The sequence below is a fragment of the Oreochromis aureus genome, linkage group 19 (genome assembly GCF_013358895.1).
Source record: "Oreochromis aureus strain Israel breed Guangdong linkage group 19, ZZ_aureus, whole genome shotgun sequence".
Taxonomy (NCBI): domain Eukaryota; kingdom Metazoa; phylum Chordata; class Actinopteri; order Cichliformes; family Cichlidae; genus Oreochromis; species Oreochromis aureus.
The window spans coordinates 8,930,028-8,949,299 of NC_052960.1; the positions used below are offsets into that span (position 1 = coordinate 8,930,028).

The window sequence follows — 19,272 nt, forward strand, 5'->3', positions numbered from 1 at the left end:
AGTCAGTAGGGTTTGAGTAGCTCAAGAGTTAAATGTGTTGCTTATCCCAGTGAACTATTTTGCATGTAAAAATATGTAGATTTTATGTGAAATGTTCAATTTATACCCAAAACATACCAAACCAACAACAGAGCAGCACATACACGCTGATGCTACTCATGATGACACACCCATTGTGCTGTAATACTCTTTGCAGCCTCCTTTGGGCATGCCTCACAATGTTCATCCAGCTTCTTAATCACTTTTCCCTCTAGGGCAGGAATGGGTGATTAATTTTCCCAAGGGGCCACATGAGAAACTGGGACTGTTGTGGAGGGCTGCGCCGATAAGATAAAAATAGTACTGAGTAGGATTGAGTTCAGCTTATTGGTGTTGCCCTCTACAACTGTCCCAGTTTCTCATTTGGCCCAATGGGAAACTTCATTGCCCACCTCTGATATAGGTTCTTGGTAGGGCTGGAGCTTTTCACGGGATATGCAGGATACACCCTGAACAGATCATCAGTTAATCACAGGGCTAACACAGAGACAGACGTTTTTTCATGTGTTGCAAGTACACCTACAGACCATTTAGAATCACCATTTAAGCTTGTATCAATATGTTCAGATTGCAGATGAAAACCAAAGCACTCTGATAATCCCCAACCATGTGGCCACTGGTGTTTTTGTCCCACAAACCTGGCAGCCCAAGCCTTCAGGTCTCCTCAGCTTTGTGTCAGCTTAAACTTATTATCCTCTACCAGTAACTTTACTGCTCTAAAAATCTAAGAAAATAGTGGAAACTATTAAAAAATATATACTATAAACCATAATTCTTCTCAGATCCAAGCAACAGACAAAATTAAGTACAAGCTGCTGAAAAATTACTGAGCAGCAGTTTGTTTTATGTATATTAGCATTAGCATTAAATTACAACACAAGAAAAACGTAACTTAATATCCAATAATGTTTGAAACATGATTCTGCAACCCTCTAGGGGTCTCAACTGACCAAAAACATTTATAAATCCTCAATTTAAAACTTTGAAAAAGAAGAAAGAAAATCGAGTTTTTAACTCTTTGCTGCCCATCTGCTAGCAAGTGACCAATTAGCCACCAACTTGAATGTATTTAAAGAATCTTTGTATGTGGAGTGTTGGACTGAATATTTCTCCTAAGTGATTATGCAATTATTTTTAGTACAGTTTCTGTAGTTTTGCAAACCCTTTTTTTAAATAGGAAAGTTATCATTGTCCCTTGTTGCAGTTAATGCTACAGGATGGGCTATTGCTGCTATCCCTTCGCCAAACATTAGACAGATATATTAAAATGGTTTGATTCACATGTAACTAATGTTGATACAAGACAGAAATCCAGCATCTAAGATCAGAAAGAAAAAGTTAGTAACTAGCTAGCACAGGAATTTTATTTTCCATAAAAGAGAGTGAATGTTAGTTTTATACTTTATTGTATTGTTAAAAAAAATCTGTGTGAATGATAATACTGTTAATATATAAAGATTTAAAAGCTTGGGCTAAAAAATTAGCCACATCAACTAAAATGGTGGAAATGAAAAGCATTGATTAACTCCTAAATAACTGCCAGTGTCAGGATTTCTGCATCCTGATACCGTCCCTCTAGAAAATTAACATTATGCTTCACAATGTCAACTACCAAGACAAAAACATCAACTCTTTCCACCCAGCATTGTTTCATTTATTTATTTACACGTGTGCTTTTATCCGGTTTTCTCTATTCATTTATTTAAGCTCATTAGGAAAATAAAAAAAGGAAAACTAAAGAGAAATCCAATGCTGCAGCACCACAAAAAATAATGCAATCAATAGACACACATTACAACCATACCTTTACAGTAAACACAGTTTTTGAAGATACAGTAAATGCTGTGAGTGAAGTGCTTCATTTTGGCATTAATAAACACAAAAAGCTCACCTCTTCAGGATATCTTCTTGTGATTTTATAAAGTAGCCTATTTACATTGTGTGATATGTCTCATATGTCTCATACCGCAGTTAGCAACCATGTGCTCTTGATGTCCTTGCCCAAGCATTTTGAGTTTTAAACCTACTTACGACTAGCACCTTTACTTCAGGTATAATTGGGAGTATAAAAAAGTGAGTTTTGTAGTGCTTTCAAAATCAAAGTATGGTGACAGAAGTGTAGGTGGTTGTTACTCATTTACTCCAAGGCATTTAAAAGACATCTTGTGCGAGGGCAGGTGCTAATTTACAGTTATACTCGCCTGCAGACATGCTGGATTCACCTTTATTGCTCCTGTCTCTGTCACAAGTTATGGCCTGTATGTGCGATGTTTGGACTGGCAGTGCATCAGATTGGAATGGGTAAAACATACTCAGGATAAATTCATACTAGATATGATTGGAGGTTTGAAACACAATACCTTGTACAGTTAAAAAAAAATAAAAATAAACATTTCAAGCACACAACAGTGAAATTCAATCACGTAACTGGCAACCAGATGCTGTGCAAGGCAAAAGCGAGCAAACATCATTTTACACCAAAACCTCCAAGCCGTGGTGTTTAAGGTCTGGGTGGCACACAGTAGGGCTGAAATTTATGACGAGAGAGAAGTCATCGGACAGCGAATGCTTATGTGGCCTCTTTCTTCTCCCTTTGGGCATTTCTCCGAATCTTCATCTCTGTCAGCTGAATATAGCGGATGACATTGGTGTCTGGAAAACAAAGGCAGGAAAAGGCTGATTTATTTCCTGCTCAGACAGGAAACGGTGCATCAATATGGTCATAAATCTTCCATTTAAACACAACTCTGTGGTACATGGAATTAAAGTAAAGCAGCTAGAAGTCATTTAAACCACAGCTTTTTGGAAGTGCAAAAACAAACAAGCTCCGTATGAAGATCTTGTGTATCTGCAGTGGTTTTTCTAAATGATCTTACTAGCTTAGCACATAAATAAACGAACATACACATAACAAATAGATATTAACCACGTGCAGGAGGCTGTTTGCAGATTCCTCTTCATCTACAGTTTTCCCACCTGCCATTCAAGCAACAAATACACCTCTAAAGTTGTCATATTACCTAACTTGACTAGTCTTCCTGTGTTATTTTCTGTAGCTCTGATTAATGTTGGGTGACATGAATGAAGCACCCACATTCAAAAGGCCAAGGTTGTGCTAGAAAATCTGATTCACTGTGCGTATCTTAGGTACCAGATTTCTGCCAATTTTATAAATAACATCTAGGGACAGAATCACAAATAGGCCAAAAGCCCACAGTCATAATTTTTAGTCTCCATATACAAAAGAAAAATCTTGTAAATTTCATATTATTAATCAAATACCTGGTTCACCCTGTCAGCTTTTAGATATGAAACATCTTCAGGAACTCAATAGAAGTCCAGCTACCTTTGTCTCAAGCACTCTGGACTATTTTAAACATGTCACTCAGTGGTTTCACTGTCATGTCTGCAATGCGCGCTTGATATTTTTGCATGAAGTCAGTTTAGTGCCAGTCAACAGCCCGCTATTCCATTTCTATACCACAACAGTCATCTGTTTTATTTTATTTATTTATTGAAGTCCACAAATATCTCTGCAGTGCACCTGTTCATGTTCATGTGAAACACTTTTACATGATACACAAGCTACTGTCAGCTACACCCTTGTTCACAGCGGTCACCACAGCAGGGAGCTCCACATGTCTTTTGTTTTTTCTTACACCAGATGCCTTTCCTGATACAACCCCAAAGGGATTTATGTCTCCTCCAGGGATCTTTTGTTTTTTGGGCAAATGTATAAACCAAAACACTAATGAGCCACTACAATGCTGTCTTTTTACCTTGTCCCAGAACTCAATTTCTTTAAATGCTCAGAGCAACTAATTTAGATATCTTCTATTTGGTCCAGACTGAAATACTGAATCTCACCCACATTTTGAATTGCAGTGAAGCATGATGAAGGATGACTCCTACTTATTTTTATTTTATTTTCTCTACTAGTCATCTCATCACCCTTAAATGTTTTTCACAGTCAGCAAGCTGCATAAATAATGTATCTTGTATTTCAGATATTATTCCGGGGTGTAATGTTCCTTGCCATGAACCAGCAATCCTTACCTGAAGGTTCCTGCTTGTGTGACTCCTTCAGGTAGTACAGGGCTTTCTGGAAGTCTCCTAGGTGGTAATAGGCCACTCCAGATCGGTACAAAGCTTTGAAGTTTTTTCCTTCCTTGTTAAGCACTTTCAGGCAATATTCCTTTACTCGTTCATAGTTCACCAGCTCCATTTGCAAAAGGCAAGCTAGAAAGAGATTAAAAGAGGGGAGAGAGGGCGAAACTCCTGATCACACTGCAGGACCCAATGTTAGACTTGTATTATTTTGCTGAAGTACTAATATGTCCTGTCAGGGACTAAAACACAGCTGATTCTTTGGTTAAATCTTAAACATAAGGCAAATATTATAAATTTGCCAAGGGGTGAATAAATATACCATTCAAGCAAAGTGATAATTAAAAAGAAAGTGAGGCGGATTGTGGGGTAAGCCTGAGAATGACTCATACTGGCAATGAATCATTCATGAGCTCTGGAGTATTCCCAGAATTTCCCTCTGCTGAAAAGACAGCTGATAAGTGGAATCTGTGTCCATCTGTGGGAAATGTATGCGAGAAACGTCTCTTACCGGCCAGGCTGTTGTAACACTCCAGCTCTGCGTTCTCCATTGCCCCCTTCTGCTCATCCGTCAGCGTGGTGGACTTGCTGATGGTCGGCAGCAGGGAGGAGGGTGACTTGGAGCTTGTGTCCGGATCCCCCAGAACCCTGCACAGCCCTTTAATCTCGAGCAGAGCCCGGTGATACTTGCCGATTGCCTCTCGGTACTTCTTATCTTTGTAGCACTGGGTGCCTTGGCTCTTAAAGTCCAGCGCCCGTCTCACGACGTCCGCTGGTTCGTTGTAGGATGGTTGTTTCAACATCGACCCACCATGATGCTTCTGCTGCTGGAGCTGCTGCTGATATCTGGCATCTTTGGTCCGGCTGCTGCTGCTGTTAGGGGGGTGAGCGCACTGCTGGAGCCGTGGGGATCCGCAGGCGTTGTCAGTGTGGCTGCCTTTGCCACTATCCACCCTGCCGTCGTGCGCAGCCTGGATCACACTCATTTTCGACGTTATTTCTATTATAGCTGCCCTGCCCGGCTGTAAATTAGCTGGGAAATTGAGGCTATTCACTGCATCCTCTCGGCTATATCGCGTCTTCGCCTCGCCAGTGTCGCAACTACGTCTTCTGTGTGCGCACCCCTACGCGATGCGCGCTCCTCTGTTGTAGCCTGCTCTCGTATGTTTCTCTTCAAACGCGCCGATTGGTCGACACACACAGAGCCAGTGGTCCCATGGGGGTCCCACACCAGGAAGAAGAGGTTTAATATCATTATCAATTTATCTGGAGATAATTTTATTATCATTTCGTTTGCAACCTGTGAGAAATGAGAGGGAAGTTATAGTCCTGTATTTGAATTAACATTTTTTAAAAAGAAGAAATTATGTTATTTCCCCTTCAGACGCCAGTAGTAATTTGTGGCCCTATCGTGGATTTCTTGTATTGTATTTCTAAATAAGGCCAAATAACCGTGTAATAAATTGCCGTATTTCATCCTTCCTAAGCCATCTCACCCCCGAGGAAAAACTTAATCGGAGTGAATATGAATTCACTTCTTCTTTTTATGTCTTTTTTGGTGTCGCGCTTGTCTTAAAGTAGAGGAATGTATCATCTCTACTCAGATGAATCAGATAAAGCTCATCCAGCTCATTTTATCTCTACAGAGCAGCATTGCGCAGCTACTCTTGACAGACTACAGACTCCTAATTACAGACTATGATGTCATTCGGATGGGGGTTTTGGAGGATGATAGTGTTATTAGTCTCTGTTATGAAGACGGAGGTGCATGTGTAAGAGCATTTTCTGGCATACGGTTTCATTTTGACTGGGCATTTTCTCGGCAGCACTGAGCGTGTGTCAGGTTGTTTGTTCACCGTGTCTCTCCTGTCACTGTCACTGGGGGAATGAAGTCAGCTGTCTGTCTGGGTGTGTCTCTGGAATTTCAGCGTTGAACAAATGCTGCTGATCAGAAATAAAGACCATGTAACCCATGAAATCGTTATCACGCGCCTGGGATCTACAGCATGCTGCTGTCAATTAGTGCGAACACGTGTAAAAATGTCTCTGCAGTTCTTAGCCTTACTATAAGGGTTTGTATGCACTGAAAGTGAGGGTAGAATTTTAACAAATTAACCGCAAGAATGACCACATCATTTATAACATTGTGTGTGTGTGTGTGTGTGTGTGTGTGTGTGTGTGTGTGTGTGTGTGTGTGTGTGTTTTAAGTCAATACTAAATACTAAATGAGATCAGTTTAATCTACACTCCCAAAATATGCAACGTTATTGCATGTTTTTTTTAATAACTTAAGGATCTATTTTATATATATATCGTATTATATTTTTTAAATGTATTATGACTGGTGCTTAATGGTAACATAAATATTATGAAAGTGGCTTGTTACCTGTCAATTTTTTCTTCTGAATATGGAATTAGAAGAACAAAAAGAGTATTTTATTTTCAGTCTTATCTTGATCAAAGGTCGTAATTCTAAATTATTATTATTTTTAAAAACTAGTTGACAATTTTGCCAAACTAACTAAACAGATTACCTTACTGAACCAAGTAGAATGTGCTCCAGGGAGAGGACTCCAACCAGAGTTCTAAGAAGTATAACAGTCGGGTCTCCAGAGGTCTGTGCACACGTCCACAATGGAGTATAACTAAGGGTTTAAGGAAAGGGAAGTAGGCCTAAAAAGAAAAGTTATAAGAAAAATTGCAGGCATCAAAAAACATTTCAATACATCTACTGGCAAAATGTTGCCCTCTGGTGGTGAAAGCTTACGTTAAAATTAGCATGGGATAATTACAAAAAGTACATTTACAATAAAATATTCCTCCAAGCATAATTTTAGTTATTAAAATCTTGTAATAAGCTTTTGTATAAACCTTTATATAAAGTCTATAAAGTCTATACAATGGGATAACCTAATGGAAAATACGGTCTGTCCATCTGACTTGGGGTCTCACATTGACCATGTAGATTCTGGGTAACATTCTGCTAGTTATTATTATTATGTTATCCTAGAGTAATAGCATATTTTCAATCTGTGATCAAAAATAATAATAAAACACGTTTGCAAAATTTTCTGTCCTGCACTCCACTTCATGCATGCACTTTTTAAATACATAATGAATAAACATTCATTATTCTGTATTATTTCTGAACGTTCAGGTGAAATACATCTCTTAACCCTCTGCAGTCTGCATAAACACCAAATCTGGGAGTGGATGGTGCAATCATCTGCATATTGTAGACAGCTTATTACACTCTAGATAGTAATGACTGGTAGGTGGGGAGGATCATATTTATTCTAAAGTGAATTTATTTATTTATTTTAATTCTTAGCCGTAATTGAGAGAGAAGCTACAGGGAACATCGGTAAACGTGCTCCCATCTCATGGATTACTGAGTACGGACCACAACATGTGAGACTGGGCAGTGGTGCTGACTGATCTGGTGATGGGCAGCAAAGGAGTACCACTGAGACCGTGCTGCCTCCAGTCCTGCTCATGCTTTACACCTAAAAATTTCAGTACAACTCTGGGCCGTGCCAATTACAGAATGTATTAGTGTTGGGCAGGAGGAGGACTACTGAGCACCACTGGATATTTTTGGTTAAGTGGTCTGGGAGGAGTTCTGCTTGTGAATAATAAGACTAGAGGTGGAGATAGACTTCAGAAGGAAGAGGAATACCAAATGAACTGTGTCTATCCTGGGACAGGAAATACCTAGGTGTCTATATCCACAAGCTAAACTATTTTCCAAAAAAGCTGAGATCCTTAGAGCTGGTCACACCCACAGACTGAATAAACTGATGATAAAGGCTAACCCTGTGACTGGCTGTAAATTGGAGACTAGTAAAGCTCTGGTGGAGAGAAGGTCACTGAATAAATTGTAAATAAATTTTTTAAAAGGCATCTCTTGTGACAGACTGATTCAGCTCTGCTGCCACAAAAACAGATAGAGGAAAGTCTTTCATACCACATGCCATCACCCTCTTTAACATTATATATCTGTCATATATATCTGTCATATCATTATTATTAGTATTATTAGTATTGTTATTCGTACTGCTATTTTTATTATTATTAGTAGTAGTAGTAGTAGTAGTAACAGCAGTATTTTACCACCATTTCAGCTGCTGTAGCAAAAGCATTTCTCATCTTAATCACATTCTCAGCCGAAAAGTACAATGACGTAATCAAAGTACGCCGGAGACGTAATCTTTAGGAGACAATTTGTTTATGTCATGGCGTCGGTGGATTTCAGAGGTAGCTAAATTGTTATATTCTTTTTTTAGACGTGCAGTTTAATTAGTATAAAAACCTCATGTTATTTATAACTTCGAAACAGCGCCTTGATTGTTTTTTCTGTAGCTTCAAGCTTATTCGTTTGTGCTGCAAGCTAACGCTGTTAACGAGTAGCGTCTCCTTCGCTTTTTATTAGCATATCGGCTAGCATAGCTTATGCTGTCTGCCAGAGCCATAGAATGACTTTTGGTGGTAGTTACAACAGAAAACAACTTCAAGTCATTGCAGCTTTCAGTTTTACAGTATAGTGGGCTATTCATCTTTGGTAAAGTGATGTCTGCATAATTGGTAATTGGTAATGGACGCTGCTCACTGGTCCGGTTTAGCTGTTCTGAGTTATATTTTTTCATTATCTTTATTCATGTATCCTAACATCTGATAAATATACTGGCAATAGAGAAGCATATAAAAGATGAAGCTATATTATTTAGTTTGATTTTATTTGATATAAAATCAAGAAATACAAATAGCTGCTCTGTTTTAGCATTATTTCGGATCTGCTGAAGAACTCAGCTTTCACAGTGAGATAAGTCATCTGTTAATAGAGTGTCTTGTTATTACCTGAAATAAAACCTTTTATTATCAAGAGCGTAATCATGTTAATCAGGAAACCAGAATTACCCTCATGTTTCCTTTGGGCCATTTGACCCATTTTCATTATTGGATAGATAGTGTTAATACAGACTCAGTTCCTCAATTATATTCATACCCAGAAATAATAAAAGTGTAGATTGACTGAAAACATGTGTAGATGTTACACCAACCCCCCCACACCACCACCACCACACACACACAGACAGACATACACATGCACACAAAAAGAAGGCATCTCTATAGTTGTGTAACAAGACATTTTCATCAATAAAATGCTCTCAGTATTGACAATATCCATGTCAAGCTGAGATGTCATTTCATCGCTAACATATAAATGCACTCACAGTTATTTCTCAGACAGCATCAGTTAATAATATAATTTCATAAACTGATTGCTTGTTTAATTTCCAGATAACCTTCTCGGGATATCCTGGGTGGACAGCAATTGGGTACCAGGTCTTAATCCTGGAAATGTGCTGGAGTACTTTTCTGACAGAAGCAACCCTTTCTATGACCGTACCTGCAATAATGAGGTAGTGAAGATGCAGCGGCTTACTGTGGATCATCTGAAGTAAGTTTGTTTCATAGATGGAAATTGGATAGAGAGCAGTGAAAAGATTTTTGAAAATATTACATTAAGTATGAAGGGAGACATTCTGATCAAAATCATATTGTCAAGTAGAGCCCAAACACACACACACACACAAGTAATACTATTATAATATCGCCACATCTACCGATTTGTGAAAACGTTGCTTCTGTCTCATTTACAGTCAGATGGTGGGAGTTGAATACATCCTTCTTCATGCTCAGGAGCCAATTCTTTATATAATCCGTAAACAACAGAGGCAGTCACCGACGCAAGGTGAGTTCCAAAGTCTGATTGACTATAGTCTGTTTCAGTCCTTCTATTTACTTACTTATACTGTTTACCACTGGAGTCTTTTGTATAAAATTTCAGCTGCATAAAAATGGTAATTAGCAGTCCAGCTGGATAACACTCAAGCCGTTATTTGTTAGATTTGTAAAGTCTTCATTTCACATCAGTTGAATTTCTGCTTCTCTGTTCATACTACAGTGGTTCCCTTGGCTGATTACTACATCATAGCTGGAGTCGTGTATCAGGCTCCAGACCTGGGAACAGTTATCAGCTCTAGAGTGGTAAAAAAAAAAAAAAACATTCATTGTAATTCTGTAAAAGATAAGTTTGTGTAACACTGATTAAAAAAAAATCAGTGTTATTTATATGAATTATATCTGTTTTTAGCTTTCCGCTGTACATGGAATCCAGTCTGCTTTTGATGAGGCCATGTCATATTGTCGCTATCACCCATCCAAGGGATACTGGTGGCACTTCAAGGACCATGAGGAGAGAGGTTAGCGGTTTGGCAGTTTACAATTTAGATGTTAAAGTTCTGATTATCAGTCATGTGATGTGATCACAAATACTAGCAACAAAAGAAGGAGTCTGAACCTGTTATCCTTGTTTTAGTTTAAAATAATGACTTTGACAGAAGGTGATTAACATGAATCTCTTGTACAGAAAAAGCCAAACCAAAGACTAAGAAGAAAGAGGAGCCTAGCTCTCTGTTTCAGAGGCATCGCGTTGACACACTCCTTTTGGACCTTAGGTCAAAATTTCCACCAACTTTCTATCAGGTACTGTCAGCTATTGCCCAGCTTGTTCATTTGAATTTTGAGTCTAAGAGGATTCAATTGTATTGATTTTGTTTTGTTTTGCTTTTCTCTGAACTTTTAGCCTAAGCCTGGTGAGAAGCCCATTCCAGGTATGATATTTAAAACAGTTTTTTGTTTATAGATCATTATGATAGATAATAAGAGTCTATGAGGGTCTGTCTGGAAGTGCTTAACACTCTGCAGATTACTAAGATATTAATTTATTTTCATGTGTGAAACATTGCTTTTACTTTCAGAATGTAATTCATGTTGTTTGATTAAACTAAAAGAACATCAGTTATTTTTTCTGCTGAATATTTCAATTTTAAAATCAGTTAAGTTTAGTTTTTAATGTCTGTCCTTCAAGGCCAAATTCTTGAGTTTACTTTTAACTACAGGCTTTTGTTTTGCAGTTGAGGTGAAAAAGGAACCTGAACCTCCCGCAGAAACAGTGAAGCAAGAGGAGAGGGAGCAGGCAACCAAGTCCTCTGCTCCAGCTCCACCTAACAAACCACCTCCTGAGAAAAGAGCAAGACTACAGTGACAGCCATATTTGTCAGACACTGGGAAGGTTGCGCACGGCTCTGCAAAGTCCTACATCACTCACTGGGAAAATGACTTGAGACATTCCTCCCCAACTCTCTGCTTATTTGATCAGTTTTTAGAATACTGAAAATAAAAGGAGTCAGTTGTTTATGTCAGTGTTGAGACTCTTTTTACGCTGCAGCATTAGTCCTGTGCCCTTGATAGGCTTCAAGCAGCTGTAGCACAAACAAGCAATTTGAAGTGGGGGAGGATTTTTTTTTTTTTGATAAGCTGACATCAGCATCAGTGTCAGCTTACTGTCAACATCATCTTAATGTTTCTGTTGTAGTGACTTCAGAGGATCGTTTAATTCGCTGTCTGCTTTACAAACATGATGTGTCATGATGTGTCATCTCATCTGGAAAGCAAATGGCCTCTTGACCTGAACATGGCTTGTTCATTTCAGACACTTTCATCTCCTTCGGAAGAAATGCCCTGCTTTTGTATGGTTTTTTTTATATACATTAAATGGTATTGATTAATGTGTTCTGATCTGTTTAATTCTTAACATTTAACAGGCTTCACATTTATTTGATCCATTTTTCTTCTGTTTTATTTCAACCTGTAATCAAGACTCGCACTCAGAGCTGCACTGTAGCGTTTTTCCTGTCTTGAGTCAACCCTGATTTCTTTATATCATGCTACTTTGGATGATGGCTGCCTTTTGTTCTGTTCTCTGTCAAGATTATCTCGTACTGCGTCATCTGGTTTCTGGGGATTTTGTTGTGTGTTTTGTGTGATACTTTCCACTTTTACTTATTGGAAGCAAAATGTAAAGAAACAAGTGGTGGCTCAAGACTTTTGCACATTACTGTATTTGTGCCTGATTCTTATTATTCTTATGATCTGGGTATATGGGTGGTTGTAGGTCTTTGGGGCACAAACTGATGGCTGGGCATTCTCCTTCAGGATTTTCTGGTAGAGAGCAGAGTTCATAGTTCGATCAATTACAGCAAGTCATCCAGGTCCCGAAGCAGGAAACAGTTCTTTAGATGTTGTGCTGGATTCTTTTGTGACCTGGATGAGTCATTGAACCCTTGACAGGCTGGCCACTCCTGGGAAGGTCCACCGATATTCCAAGTTTTTTCCATTTGTGAATAATGGCTCTCACTGTGGTTGGCTGGAGTTTCTAAGCCTTTGAAATATCTTTGTAATCCTTTCCAGGCTGACAGATATCAGTGACTTTGTTTCTCAGTTGTTTCTTTATATCATGACATGATATGTTGCTTTTTAAGATCTTTTAACCTATTTCAGTTTGTCAAATAGGTTTTATTTTGGTGATTTCTAAATTCATAAAATATGCAGTTAATTCATGATTTAACAAGAGGCTTCTTACTTTTTTAGAACACCATATATCAAAAGTGGTTGGAGGTCACCCCACCTTGACTAGTTACCACAGAAAAACAGACATGCCATATTTCATCATGTGGGACCAGGATTTTTAATGGGATAGGATTCGAGTACCATTTTGCATCCTTAATGTAGCAGGTATTGTTTTTAACCGACAGGTGTCGCCATTTAGTCATATTTACTATAAAGCTCCATATATGTGCCTGATTTTTTACATTTTATTTCATACGTTTATGCTCTCTGCCATCACCCTGTTGAGTCGCAATCAAATAAATATGCCTACTCACTAAAAAAATATAATTTTCCAATAAGAGCGAGTGAATACCTGAAGGTTGAAGGCATAAAGCTTGTGTGTATGGTCTTATATTTAGTGTAAACAGTACCGATGCCACGAAGAAGAACTTCCTCGCAGGGCGTGGTGGGATAGCAGTCTTCCTCAGTGGAGGACTGAACAGTGCCCCAGCTGGCTGGCTAGCTGCAGAGAGAAGATGGCTGCAGAGGGGATTTTCAGGCCAGTGTCTGAAAACAGAGCGCTGTTTGTCATGTTGAACGACGACTAGCCCCAGCGTGTCACCCCGGTTGTTGTGTCGGTCGGTTCCGCCTGGATTCGTCGGAGGGGATAAAACAACATGGGGTCGCAGACTTTGCAGATCCTGAGGCAGGGGGTCTGGGCTTCAATCACAGGCGGATGGTACTACGACCCCGATCAGAATACGTTCGTCAACGCTTTACATCTCTACATCTGGCTCTTTCTACTATGTTTCCCCTTCACGCTGTACATGGTGAGCCGCTTTGTCTCCTTTTTATTTTATTTTATTTTATTTTATTTATTTATTTTTTACCTCATAGACTGGTATTTCTTTATGTATTTGTCATGACTGTTGACAGCTTAAGTTAACCAAACCAACTGTCCGTTAGGTTAGCAGCCACAGCTCACTAACGGTCGGTCTCGGTCTATTATCTGGAGCGGAGACAATGTAAGCTCACATTAAACTAAGGAAACGCAACGGGATATTTGAAGTGTAGTGGAATTATCCAAATTATCCATCAAGCAAAAGCATTTCTTAGCAAATAAACCTTATTCTGGTGGAGACGTTAACAAAAGAGCCTTTAACTCCTTGAGGTTTCAGTCTACTGTCCATCAACTAGATCGTACCGAAACGCTCTTTTGTTCATATTCTGTGTTTAGGTTAAGGTCCACTTGGAAATTTACACTGTGTCAGGCTGTAATCAGTGAATTTATTTTCCCTTCCCCCATCTTTATCTATTTGTTGTCCTCCGGTCGACAGTGATTTTCGGTATCACCAGTTTTCAGAAGCTACCAGCTGTGACTGTAGGAGCACAGTTCACAAGGGTGTTAGCAGGGATCTTGCCCGTGTAAAAGCCCAGGAATCAGAATCATATAGCTGAGAGCTGCTTGTTCAGTTTTTTCATCTCAAAATGTCTTTGTTTGCGGGTTTCCTAAACGGCTTTACTTTCTTAAGGTGCTCTTTTCTGTGGCACGTCAATAAAAGGTTGCTTGCAGAATGATTCTGCCAAACTTTATGTGCTGCACACATAAAATGCACATTTATAACTGCTGGCATGATTGTGAATGTCTGTGTGCTCACTTCTATATAGAGAAACTGGGGTGTTTGAAATAGGTTTGTGGTTTCCTTTCTATTCCTGGAGTGGAAATGCTTTGGTCAGCTCTGTGGTTTATATTGAGCCGCAAGTTTGAGTCGTGCTGCTGCTGTTTGTGAGAGCTACAAGCAGATGCAGGAGGATATCTCAAGGACAAGAGAGAGCCTAGAGCCCATCTAGTCACCTCTTTCTGTAATAGCCTGCTTGCCAGCTGCACTAAGCAGACAAATTCATAATCAAATCTTAAGACACTGCAGATGTGTCATAAATAATTGGGACAATAGGTGCAATAATGTAATTATCTCTTTTAGCTGCGTTTAGCAGAGCTAATTTTCTCTGTGGCAGTGCTTGGTTCCAGTTCACGGGTTTATAAATGATGTGTCATCGTGTCTGAATGTCCAAATTTAATCAACATCACTCCTGGGCTGCTGAGATAAACACAGGAAAGAAAATGGATATAAAATGCTGTAACATGGGTAAAAATGAAACCGTAAGAGGGTTGTCTATATAACCTTTTTCCCTACTTGTTCCTCTAATTCCAGGCCCTACCGCCAACCATGGTGATAGTGGGAATCTACTGTGGTGTGATTGCTGCCATGTTCCTGCTGCTGAAGACGGTGAATTACCGCCTCCACTATGCCTTGGATGAGGGGGAGGTGGTGGAGCATCAGGCTAAGGAGAATCAGGGCAGCAGAGGTGGCACAGAGGGGGCTAATGATGGAGGCGTGACCCGAAGGGAGGACAGCAATGGCCCAGGGTAAGTTCATGTTATAGTCTCGTGGCAGATTTAATATCTGGAGATGGAGCACTGTAGTGCACAACTGATAAAGTATTTTGTAGAGGATGTGCAAGATCATTAAGCAGAAATAAATCGCACTGTCAGATGAGTGATCAGAAAGTGTGACTGATCTTCAAGTCACTTAAAGATCATGTGATCTGCTGTTATCTAATGGAGCTGAGGAAGGAGGGCTAGAGCATTGATCACTCCGGACACACACGTTACTCAAAGGTTAGCTGGGTAGCTGCTTTAGGGTGACTTCAAATTATTAAACCAAACATGCTGACACCAGTTCAGGAAGTTACTTTTAAATAAACTGTTAAGTGACATTTAATTTCTCCTCGGCTAACACATCTGTTACCACGCTCTGTTCCAAAAACCATTGCAGAGTTTTCTGTCCGTCTCATTAATATTGACAACACTTAAGTTTAGATTCATCCAGAAATATTGTGTTTTTCTTTAAAGCTTAACAAATGTGTTGGATGCATTTTCTGGGCCATAAAATTCTATGAAGCTGATTTTTTGTTTTTTTGTTTTTTTTTCTGTCTGTAAAACTAGTGTTACTTACATTAGTGGTCTGTTTCATCCCCTGCATTTTCTGGTTCATTTGTATGTTGGTTTTGTTTTGGCACGCTACCAACACTTGTAGGCCAGTGAAGTGGCGTGAAAGTGTTGGCAGGAAGATTCATCATGTCTCCCACATGTTTGCTTTAAAGTACAAACCAAATGAGAGAGTACTCCTTAAAGGGAAAAAGAAAAACATCCAGAGGGCTACCAGTTGACAGAAACTAGAGGTTTTACAGTTATTGCCATGTGCTTTACACAGCATGCACTGGGTTTTATTACTTCTTTTCCTCCCAATTTATTGGATCTGTCATATTGGCAAAGCTCTTGAAGCAAGCGTCATTATTCAGCAGCCGTCTTGAAATGCTTTCAGGCACTTATTTGGTTAGTTATTTTGAAGCATTATCTTATTTAAATATAATTTCAGTGTTCACATTAACATAAACTAAAAAGATGTTAACATTATTTCTCATTGGCCACATAAATCTACACTTATCTTTAACAGTACAGGTGTATATGTGCTTTCAATTAATCCCCACCTGTTGGGGGGATACGTTTCATCAGTGTTAACATTAAGAAACAATAGTACGTTGTAGCAGTACACTTACTGACCACTTTGTTACTAGGTAAAAATGCCTTGTTGATGGCAGAGGTAAGAGGAGATAAAAAGGCAACATGAACTACTAACATAACCATTAATTGAAACTAAGTTGTGCAGAACAGCATCTCCGCACACACAACCTTAAGCCTTGAAATGGATAGGCTACAGCAGCAGAAGACCACACCAAGCCCCAATCCTTTTGGCTACGAACAGGAAACTGAGGCTAGAATTTACAAAAGCCCACCAAAATTCGACAACAGAAGATTGAAAAACTTGACCTAGTCTGATTAGTCTCGATTTCCCCTGTGAGATTCAGCTGATGGTGTCAGAATTTGGTGTAAAAACCACTGATACATCCTAACTTGTATCAGTGGTTTTTGGCTTGTGGTGATGGTGTAATGGTGTGGAGGATATTTTTCGGGCTCCTTAGTACCAGTTGAGCGTTATTTAGCTGCCACATGCCAGATTTCTAACATTAGGTTTAGCTCTCATTCAGAGTGAACAAAAGCCACTGAGGTTTCAGCCTTTTACTGCAAATGACTTGAAGAAGTGACTCATACTCACATTCCAGAAGCAGTGCTTAGCAGGACGCTGGGACAGGGGAAAGGCAAAAAATAAAAAGAAAGAGAGAGTGAGACCGCTCAACCAGTCATAGCTTTGCCCACACATCTGGAACAGCATTCCAGGTTGTTTAAGTTTGCAGTGAAGCCGACAAGCTCAGATGACATTCATTAAGGTGTTTTTTCTTCTCCTTCTTCTTCTTTATTTCCTCTTCCACCACCCACTCAATTTCCCCACTTCCTGCTCCAGTTTTTTTCCAGTATCTTTTTTTGGTGCTACATGTTGTGGTTGATTACTTTAAGTATTGTTTTGTTGTCTGACCTGCTATGATGCAGTTTTGGCATATGGAAATGATTTATATCCCTGGCAAGTTGTTTGTTTCTACATACCATCTGGTTAAATAAGCACGTCTGGGCTAAATATAGACCCAGAAAAAAAAATCATGGATGCTTTCATCTGTTTTCTCTCTGTGGAATTTGAAAGCCTGTGCAAAATATTTAAAATAGAGGCCTGTTTAAGAAGTTCACATGGTGTTTTTTCCCTAAATTGAGGCTGCTGCCATCTTTTTTCTGTTTGACTGAAGGAGATAAATGACATGTAACAGGGCTGAACAGGGCTGAACAATCTTGGTGAACTCAATAGTTTCCATTGATGTGCATGTGTTTGTGTGTCTGCAAAGGGACCCTGGAGGGGGTATTGAGATGGCAGACTTCATCCGACAAGAGACTCCACCAGTGGACTGCAGTTCCAGGAACTCCTATATTGGGATGGAGTCTAACCAGCAGGTAAGCAGAGCAGGTAATACAGTGCAATGTTGCATTCAACTCATGTAGAACTGTCTACCGCTATAAAGCGAATCGCGAATTGTGTGGCGTTATATTCAGGAGAGGAGAGAAGGGAGACAGCAGGCAGTTTATTTCCTATTTACAGCATGGGGAAAGCAATGTGTTTATGTACCAGTATAAGTGCACCGCATCACAGCTGAGCTTGTTTACATTTCATTGAATGCTAAAAGAAATAACCACAGAAGAAGCAGCACTACTTTCCTAACAGTCCCAATAGTGAATTTTGAACAAGGAATTTTAGAAAAACCCTGTTTTTGATATTGCATGAAAATACTTTTTCTACAGATTGTCTTATTGTTATCTGTACTGTCCTTCTAGTAAGCAGAGCTATTTAGCAGAGCATGCTAAGTTATTTTACTTTTGTTGTTGGTGGACTAGAGGAAGCAACTGTTGGGTTGTGTGTGTGTATATGCCGTGGGGTTTTTTCATTAGGAATGATTTATTTCTTTATTTATTTTTACATATTGCTGTCAGGCTGATATCTCCTTTAATATTCGAAGTTCTTTAGCTCCCTTATTCTGTGAGATATATTTAACCTCTGAATCCCCATGGGTGCTGTGTTCTGTGTCTTTGTACTGTATGTCCTTGTCTCTAATCAGCCTGCACATTCTGCTCAGCTGCTGTGTGGCAAGTTGGAAGAGAAACCAAAAACTTTTTTCTTTTTCTTTTTTTTTTGACAGTACACAGGCGTTAGCTATTTGTAAAACACAAACGGCATCTTCTTTGAGATGTCATATTCTGTAAAGATCACACCTTGTCAGTTTGCTTGATGAAAATGTTGTTGCAGAAATAAGCTTCTGATATCCTGACCACCTTTCCTTTTGAAAGACAAATAGCTTAACTTATCTTTTCATTCAAATTTCAGATAGCATCTTCACATCGAAGAGCAACAGTTGCCAAAGGTAATATGCCACACAGCTTTCTTCTGTGCCTATTCAACTTAAAAAGAGCAAAAGAGAAAGAAGTAATAAATAATAATAATAATAATAATAAACTTTATTTATAAAGCACACTAAAAAACCAAGGGTATACCAAGGTGCTTGACAAAAATAAAATAGGAAAAGGGAGATGGGAGGGAAAAGAGAAAGGACCTGGCACGTATCAATTATAAAACCTTGACAATCATAAGATATAAAAGTAGTTCACAAGCATAACGGATAAAAATGTACCAACGCACACCAAGTGTTAACTAGGTGGAAAGGCAAGATTAAAGAAATAAGTCTTCAGCCGTGATTTAAACAGAGGCAGAGAGTCAGGCGCCCGGATAGACGCAGGAAGGTTGTTCCATAAGACCGGGCAGCTACAGCAAAGCGCGGTCACCGCGAGACTTCAGCCGAGAACGAGGTTGCTCCAGAAGAATTTGGGTAGCAGATCTAAGTGCTCTGACAGGAGTGTGTAACCTGAGAAGCTCATTGAGGTAGCTCGGCACCAAATTATTAATGGTTTTGTAGGTGAAAAGTAATATTTTAAATTGAATACGGTATTTAATTGGAAGCCAGTGCAAGCCAGCAAGAACAGGAGTGACATGTTACAAGTAGGGTTGGTTTAAAAACTCCTTTGCAACACTAATGCATGTTCCGACTGTGGAAGAACCACATCCTTAACCATGATTTCCCCGACCCCCATGCAGCCTGACTCAGCATTGCTGTGAC

At 39.3% G+C, this 19,272-nt stretch overlaps 3 protein-coding genes across 5 annotated transcripts in view; 2 read left to right on the plus strand and 1 right to left on the minus strand.

Moving 5' to 3' along the window:
- Positions 1–1,684: 1,684 nt before the first annotated feature.
- LOC116315199 (tetratricopeptide repeat protein 9A) lies at positions 1,685–5,289 on the minus strand. Its single transcript, XM_031733409.2, has 3 exons — positions 4,658–5,289; positions 4,096–4,278; positions 1,685–2,691 (listed from the first exon to the last, which is right to left on the minus strand). Exons 1-3 carry the CDS (start codon positions 5,130–5,132, stop codon positions 2,609–2,611), a joined length of 741 nt encoding a protein of 246 aa, XP_031589269.1. The 5' UTR covers positions 5,133–5,289; the 3' UTR covers positions 1,685–2,608.
- A 3,049-nt stretch (positions 5,290–8,338) lies between these two features.
- On the plus strand, positions 8,339–11,780 carry med6 (mediator complex subunit 6). Its single transcript, XM_031733395.2, has 8 exons — positions 8,339–8,403; positions 9,448–9,607; positions 9,810–9,901; positions 10,115–10,197; positions 10,304–10,412; positions 10,580–10,695; positions 10,796–10,823; positions 11,127–11,780. Exons 1-8 carry the CDS (start codon positions 8,382–8,384, stop codon positions 11,255–11,257), a joined length of 741 nt encoding a protein of 246 aa, XP_031589255.1. The 5' UTR covers positions 8,339–8,381; the 3' UTR covers positions 11,258–11,780.
- A 1,285-nt stretch (positions 11,781–13,065) lies between these two features.
- pcnx1 (pecanex 1) overlaps positions 13,066–19,272 on the plus strand; it is a 33,714-nt gene continuing 27,507 nt past the window's right edge. For 2 of the 3 annotated variants that reach the window (XM_031733464.2, XM_031733465.2), the window contains exons 1-4: positions 13,071–13,430; positions 14,814–15,028; positions 17,455–17,560; positions 18,486–18,522. In XM_031733464.2, coding sequence (XP_031589324.1) covers positions 13,278–13,430; positions 14,814–15,028; positions 17,455–17,560; positions 18,486–18,522 — 511 coding nt within the window. In that variant the 5' untranslated portion in view covers positions 13,071–13,277. Of the gene's footprint in view, positions 13,431–14,813; positions 15,029–17,454; positions 17,561–18,485; positions 18,523–19,272 lie in introns of all 3 variants that reach the window. The other variant, XM_039603457.1, reaches the window with a different exon arrangement.